The following is a 7,500-nucleotide window of genomic DNA, read 5'->3' on the forward strand; positions in this document are numbered from 1 at the left end:
TATCAGATTTTGTCTCTACAAATTACAGAGATTACAGAATTTGGTTCGTAAAACAACTGTCAATAACCTGTTGCTGACAGGAGCCTGAGCAAGCTAGCTGGCAGCCAGGGTGGATCTTTTCTGAAGCCATGTGTACCTGCCAAAAGTAGGGCGTTAGGGAGAATGACTTCTCCGTGCTTCTGGCTGCGCAGACTTGTCCAACAAGTGTGTTTCCTTTAAACCATCACAAAGTAAGGGTCTTGATTGACTCAGGAAAGCTGCTGTTCAGAAAGTAGTGCTGTGATGGTCATGTAAGTTTACAACTGTGAGCGTACTTCAACAGCGACAGGTGTTTGACGATTTCGTGTCATGTACCTAGTCACACCTGTCCTTTGGGATTAAGCCGCGCTGTCGCTTGTGTCATGACCTTTTGGGAACAGGTTAATAATCTTTTCTACTTGTAGTTTGATGTTCCTGCATATCTGCCACAAGCCAAGCATCAGTTGGATTTAGATGCACAGCCAATGTAATTATAAGAAGAAAGATCTATTTTGAAGGCCTCTAAAGATTGATAATTATATTTTTTTATTTGCTTCATTCCCCCCCTTATTCTATAACCCTTCACTCCTGATTTGAAAGTCATCGAGTTTCTCAGCAACTCTTGTATAAGGATATATAAAATGAAATCTTGAAAAATCTGAAATTAAATGCGCTATATTCCTGTATTACTGTTTATTACATGAATTTTTTAGTTTCAGATGATGTCTTAATGTCCATCCTTCATAGATAAAGGGAAAGTACTTTGGCATATAGTGACCACAGACGATATTTCGTGTGAAAATGGGCTAAGATAAAATTTCCTCCCAAAGCACTGTTTTGCCCCTGAAGAGAGCACAAGACATGATCATTACCATTGAAGTAACTCCTTTATTTTTTCCCTCAGAATCGGAAATGACAGACGACCTGGACGTGGATGCGATGTTGGAAGCTCCTTTCAAAAAGGAGGTAAGTGGTATTTGTTGTAACCGTACACTTTTCTCTTTTTTTAATTACTTTTCAGGGTAATTTTTTTTTATTCTTTAATTTTTACTTCCTAATTACTATTTTATTTATTTATCATTATTATGAGTATTATAATTTTCATCCTTTTTTCTCTTGTGCTTGTAATGAAATATGTGAACTTGTTAATCAACTTTTGAAGTAACTAAAAAAAAAAAAAAAAAAAAGTAAATGGAAAATGAAATATCAGATGATTGAACTACAAGATTATATCCAATGCTTGTTTTTTGCAGAACAAGTGTACGAACAGTCATTCTACATAATGACTTCGATGTGATTTGTATGTGACTTTTAGGCCCATATATATTATATTTTACATAAACATAGAATTATGTGAGTGAATGCTGTATGTTCAGTAGCTTAAAAGGAAGCTGCAGGAGTGTGTGTGCGCGCGTGTGTATTTGTGTTGGTGTGTATATATAAATGATCTTGCAGCCTTGTTGGCCACATCGTCATTCTTTGGCACTAAATTTTTCCCCCTTTGCTAAAAAAAAAAAAAATAAAAAAAAGTTTATATGTCCATGAACATTCATTTAAAGTGTTGTAGTTTTGTTGAGAGAGAGAGAGAGAAAGAAAGAAAAGTCTCTACACTACAAATTGTTCATGTTGACAAGGTTGCAAGTTGGCGAGTAAGAAGCTCTCGTGTGCCTCGCTGATCTTCTCTTCCCGTTCTCTGTTGTTTTAGATAACCTATTCAGTCACTGTCTCCCAACCCTCCATGATAAAACGGTCGTGAGCTCCTGTGCTCCCAACACCGCCAGGTACTGGTAGTCATAAGTTATACCTCTGTAAGTCAATGCTAGTTTTCTCAATAAAGCTTTTCATTATATCTTTTGGTCTTGCTAAAGAGTAGTTTGTAGCACATAATTGTTCTGATGAGCCTAAGATTATTACAGATATATTTATGATTAACTGTGTGTATTATTATATGATGACGAAAAAAAAGAATAAAAAAAAAAGAAAAAGAATTACCATGTTCCATACCTAGATGAGCCTTAGAGGTAGTTTTCCAGCAAACTCTTTGAATGACCATATTTCATTAGGGTACTTTCCTACGGGAACTATTTTTAGCTTTGGATATTTTCTTTGTTTTTTTTTTATGTCAAATATATTTCATAAGTAGGGCATCAATATACAGTTATAAAAAAAAAAAAAAATACAAAAAAAACATTTATATATAAAGACAACTTGGCAAGTATTATGATCAGTTGGCTAGTTTGTAATTGTGGTTGTATCTATACACAAGTTTCGAGGATGTAGAAGCCTGCTACAAGTTTTCATAAGCTTGCTGTGTTATCTTTAATGATTGTGGTGATTATTTCTTTGGGAGAAGCTTTTTGCTATAACAAAAAAAATCTTAAATAGAAGTTAAAGAAATAACTTGTGAATTTGTGGAGTATCCAAGCCCAAAATGAAGAATTTTAGTGAACACTGCTCTACTAAAACAAGGGTACCAAAAAGTGAAGAAAAGTGGTTATTGGTGAAGCTGTGGTGTGTCCGTGCTGGCCTGGTACTGACAACTTGGTATCTTCACTCAGATGCTGGCGACGGCAAGCTCACATCATCGAGGGATCTCGCTCGTTACTCTCTCCACTCAACATCCACGACCTTTAATTGACCACAATATTAGTTGTTTTTGTGTCATGAGGACAGTCAGTCAAAACAGGTATAATCTTGAAGAAAATATTGAGTTCTGCTGTGGTCAGTCTGATCTTATATATATCTTTTTTTCCCCCCGTTTATTTTTATTTTTATTTTATTTTTTTATTTATTTTTCCTCTGTGCTGTGACTGGTGCATGTGTCGAATATTGATGCAATATATCTTCACGTGGCGTCAAGGCTCCAGTCTAAAGTTTGCGTTTTGCAGGCGGCCGTGCCTTGGTTGGACCCTACGGCTAGAGAGAGACAACAGGTACTAGCGGGATGGAGGCCACGACATTATATAGATTTTGGTGCACGGGGCTAAAGGTGCACTAAAGGTGTCTAGGGTGTGCTTGATCATTTGTACCCCCCCAGTGGTCTGTTGATAGTGAGCCCGACAGGTTAACTGCTCTTGGATTCGTACGTGTGATTGAGGACTGCTGTTTTGTGTTTGTGTGAGGCTGTAGTGATCACCCACTCTGCAGTTTCGCAAAGTGGTAGTGCTGTGTGCTGCTGGCCGTATGGAATACCTTATAGTCCAGACTTGTGTGAGAGGCAAGTGAAGTGTGATTGAAAGATTTTCATAACATGACCATCATCCAGAGCTTTCTACAAGGTCATCATGCATATTAAATCCATCTCAAGAGATGTTAATCCATTTTTCATAGCCAAGTTTTGATACTTGGTGGGAGAATGTAACGCTAGGTTTAGTATGTAATTTTGAGAACTAATGCGTGGCTGTTCTGTTCTCTTCTCCCCCCCATCCTTGCCCTTCTCCCACCACCAACCCTGGCTGGTGCTGCCGTTACACCGTCTCTTGTGCTCCCCTAGGACGGAGGCAGTTCGTCGGCGGACTCCAAACCCAAGGAAAATGGTCACACATCCTCTAAAGACAAGTAAGTGGGGCAGACCTGTTGAATGATGCTGACTGAATCTCTTTATAGGGTTACTTGGTTTGGTACTGCATGGTTGAGAGTGCAATAATAGAAGTAATGAAACAAAAGAAGACATTTTCTTGTGGGAAGGGTTCTATTGATATATATAGAAGCACTGATATTCACCTCTCTTTTTGTGGAAGATGTTCAGTAAAGGATTGAATGTAACTGATTTCTGTCGCTGATTATTATTATCATGATATATTTCCATTTTCAGAAAGGAGAGAGAGAAGGAAAGAGACAAAGATAAAGATAAGGAGAAGGATAGAAGAGACCGAGACAAGGACAAAGGCAAAGACAGAGACAGGGACCGGGACAGGGACAGGGACAGAGACAGGGACAGAGACAAGGAGAGAGACAAAGACAAGGATAAGGACAAGGACAAGGATAAAGAAAAAGAGAAGGACAAAGATAAGGATAGAGACAGAAAAAGACGCTCCAGAAGCAAGTCCCGCGACAGGAGGAAGAAAACGCGCAGCAAATCCAAAGACAGAGACAGAAAGAAGTCGCGCTCACGCTCACGGGACAAAGATCGCAGGAAGAGGTCCCGGTCAAGATCAAAGGACCGAAAACGCAGGTCACGCTCCCGCCGCCGCAGCAGCAAGAGTCGCAGCAGGGACAGGCGCAAGAGCAAGAGCCGCAGCAGAGACCGCCGCAAGAGCAGGAGTCGCAGCAGAGACCGGCGGAGGAGAAGCCGCAGTAGAGACCGCAGGAGGAGCCGCAGCAGAGAGCGTAGACGTTCACGCTCCAGGAGTAAAACGCCAAAGCTGTAAGTGGGAGTGTTGTTTACCTGTGAGAAAAACAAATCTGTGATTTCTATAATTACAGCTGTTGTTTATATATTTAAGTGTTGTTTCATGCCCTGTTTCTTAATTTTTCATTTACACATCATGAAACCCATCAGGAATTTAAGTATCCTATGAAATACTGGCTGTTTTGTTCCATTGCAATTAGTGATTTGTTATATAACAAATAATGTACTTGCTGTCCTTGAACAGCAAGTACGATTATTTTTGTTATCAAAATTTTGTGGTTATTTTATAGTGCAATTTTTAAATTCTAAATGAAATTCAGGGAGCTTTTTGTCAATAAGAGAAAAGAATGCTGGTTGTGCAGCTGTTATGTATTATGTTTCTGTTCCATCTAAATGTTATCTTTTCACAGGGAGCTTTCTGTCGAGGAGAGAGATGCGCGCACTGTGTTCTGCATGCAACTGTCCTCAAGAATCCGTTCGAGGGACCTAGAGGACTTCTTCTCTGTTGTGGGCAAAGTGAATGATGTTCGCATCATAACAGATGCAAAAACCCGTAGATCAAAGGGTATTGCTTATGTTGAGTTTGTGGATGTAGAATCGGTGCCACTGGTAAGTGTACATGAAATCTTCACTCTAGTTGAATCATGTGTGAATGCATTCATTTTGTTCATACATAATACTACAGAATTTCAAGTGTCCTTGTGGCTTTATTCTAAAGCCGGGTTTTGACATTTTCAGCCAGGACTAAGCTTGGTTGAGGAGTTTAAAATGGTGATAGTGTTAATTTGTTTAGAATTTTCATTTATGGGTTTTTAAAAAGTCCCACTTAGTGTCAAGTTGTCTTCTTTTATCCATGACAGATACCCCAGTGTCAAGACTTCAGACGATGTGACTTTATTTCTCTTGTGTTGTACTTGGATTAATTGATGTTCTGACTAACTAGCTTTCATTGCTTTACCTGTTATTTTTTTTATGCTTAAAAATTTCATTTCTGAGACCTTTGTTAGCTCATATTATGAAAACATAGGTATCTATATTTTAATATGTCTGTGGAGTGGCTGCACTCTGGCATTTATATGATCATTAAAATGTTAATTCCTTTTTACACAGGCTCTTGGTTTGTCAGGTCAGAAGATCCTAGGCGTTCCAATAGTATGCCAGCCAACACAGGCAGAGAAGAACCGTGCTGCCAACACGGCCGCAGTACAAGACCAGAAGGCGGCCACCGGCCCAATGAGACTGTACGTCGGTTCGCTGCACTTCAACATCACGGAGGACATGCTTAGGGGTATTTTTGAACCGTTCGGGAAAATTGATCACATACAGTTGATAATGGACTCTGAGACTGGCAGATCAAAGGGCTATGGCTTTATCACAGTGAGTACTAGATCATTCTTGTGTAACTATGCTGATGATATTGACTCTGTAGAAAAGATATGACTTTCTTATATATTATAAATCAGTTTTGGAAGAATAAGAATACATATAATATTTTTTGTTGTTGTTTCCCCCATTAGTTCCACAACTCTGATGATGCCAAGAAAGCCCTGGAGCAACTGAACGGATTCGAGCTCGCGGGCCGACCCATGAAGGTCAATCACGTAACGGAAAGGTCCGAGACCCAGCAAGGGACGTCGCTCCTAGACTCCGATGAAATGGAGAGGGCAGGTATTGATTTAGGTAAGTTTGATTTGTAAGTCACTAGACCTTTTCAGTCAGATCATTGTATGCACCACCATTGTTAGGAAGTTTATATGCTTTTCATTATTAACAGACTGAATAAAGGACTTTGTTTTTTAGCGAATTAAAGAATGATAGAATTATGATATTTAAAGGAAATTCACCTAATTTACTATTTCATTACTAATGAATTTTCCTTTGATCTTACATTGCAGGTGCAACAGGCCGATTGCAGTTGATGGCAAAGTTGGCTGAGGGTACAGGCTTGCAACTGCCAGCTGCTGCTGCTAACGCCTTACACATGCCAGCGCAACCACAGCAGCAGCCAGCGCCACCTATTGCAACGCAGTGCTTCCTCCTGTCGAATATGTTTGATCCATCCACGTAAGTGTTCGATTTATATATATTTATATACGCAAGCTCATCAAGCACTAGAACTTTTGTATTTTACTGATGATACTTCTTTGTCTCTCTCCGTCAATGTGTAATATTTGTACTCTCGGGTACCTACTCTGTTCAGAGATTTTACTCTTCAATGTATTTGTTATATAACAGTTACAGTTACTGTAACTTTATTGGAAATCACTCTCCCTATCTCTTGCTCATTATTTAGATGGTTTACACGTTTTTATCCATTTTCCAGAGAAACCAATCCTAACTGGGCAGATGAAATAAGAGACGACGTTTTAGAAGAGTGCAATAAGCATGGAGGAGTCTTACATGTGTTTGTGGACAGACAGTCAGCACAAGGCAACGTTTACGTCAAATGTCCTACCATTGCAACAGCTGCAGCATCTGTGAATGCACTCCATGGGAGATGGTTTGCAGGTAAGATGATAAATCCTCAGATTTTTTAAAGTACTATGTTTTTTTACATGTAAGATGGGTATGATTGTCACCAATACATATCCATTCTATTTGTATTTTCACAATGTGATACTCATGGTCGGTGTTTTATTGCTATGCCATAAGTTTATTGGAGAAGCACAAAAAAACATGAATGAAAAGTGGCTTGTAATATAATATTTCCTAGATGGATATAAAAATAGATCTCTGGGATAAATTTGTGTAAATTTGTGTCAAGCAATTTTTGCTGCATAGTTTTCTAGGTGTTAACTGTTTTATTAACCACTGTTTCTCTCTTTTTCTTTTTCAGGCAAGATGATCACAGCAGCCTATGTACCTGTTATGAGCTACCACTCCCTCTTCCCTGAGGCAATGAATGCCACACAGCTTATATACCCTCGATGAGGTACCTGATCATTATGTGCCGACACAAAAGAATTTTTTTTGTTAACTTTTTATTATTGTTTGTAACTGCTGATGACGGAAATGACAGAATGTGATGTCTGTACACAAAGTTTTCAGCTGGACAAGAAATATGTATTTATTTGCAATGCAAATTATGATACGTTGAGTTTCTCCTACACTTTTTTATTTAATATGTTTCT

At 38.8% G+C, this 7,500-nt stretch overlaps 1 protein-coding gene across 4 annotated transcripts in view; it reads left to right on the forward strand.

The window, feature by feature from the left end:
- Positions 1-7,500, forward strand: part of Caper (RNA-binding protein 39-like protein Caper) — a 9,738-nt gene that overhangs the window by 1,387 nt on the left and 851 nt on the right. For 2 of the 4 annotated variants that reach the window (XM_086531565.1, XM_086531566.1), the window contains exons 2-10: positions 923-984; positions 3,512-3,576; positions 3,833-4,384; positions 4,780-4,978; positions 5,480-5,746; positions 5,887-6,049; positions 6,265-6,433; positions 6,693-6,877; positions 7,206-7,500. The exon at positions 7,206-7,500 is cut by the window's right edge and continues 851 nt beyond it. In XM_086531565.1, the coding sequence (XP_086387691.1) occupies positions 923-984; positions 3,512-3,576; positions 3,833-4,384; positions 4,780-4,978; positions 5,480-5,746; positions 5,887-6,049; positions 6,265-6,433; positions 6,693-6,877; positions 7,206-7,300 (1,757 nt within the window). In that variant the 3' untranslated portion in view covers positions 7,301-7,500. Of the gene's footprint in view, positions 1-922; positions 985-2,576; positions 2,705-2,810; positions 3,008-3,511; positions 3,577-3,832; positions 4,385-4,779; positions 4,979-5,479; positions 5,747-5,886; positions 6,050-6,264; positions 6,434-6,692; positions 6,878-7,205 lie in introns of those variants that run through there. The other 2 variants (XM_086531568.1, XM_043018745.2) reach the window with 2 other exon arrangements.

The sequence above is a fragment of the Penaeus japonicus genome, unplaced genomic scaffold, assembly GCF_977035675.1.
Source record: "Penaeus japonicus unplaced genomic scaffold, GWHDUDI00000001_assembly GWHDUDI00000036, whole genome shotgun sequence".
Lineage (NCBI taxonomy): Eukaryota > Metazoa > Arthropoda > Malacostraca > Decapoda > Penaeidae > Penaeus > Penaeus japonicus.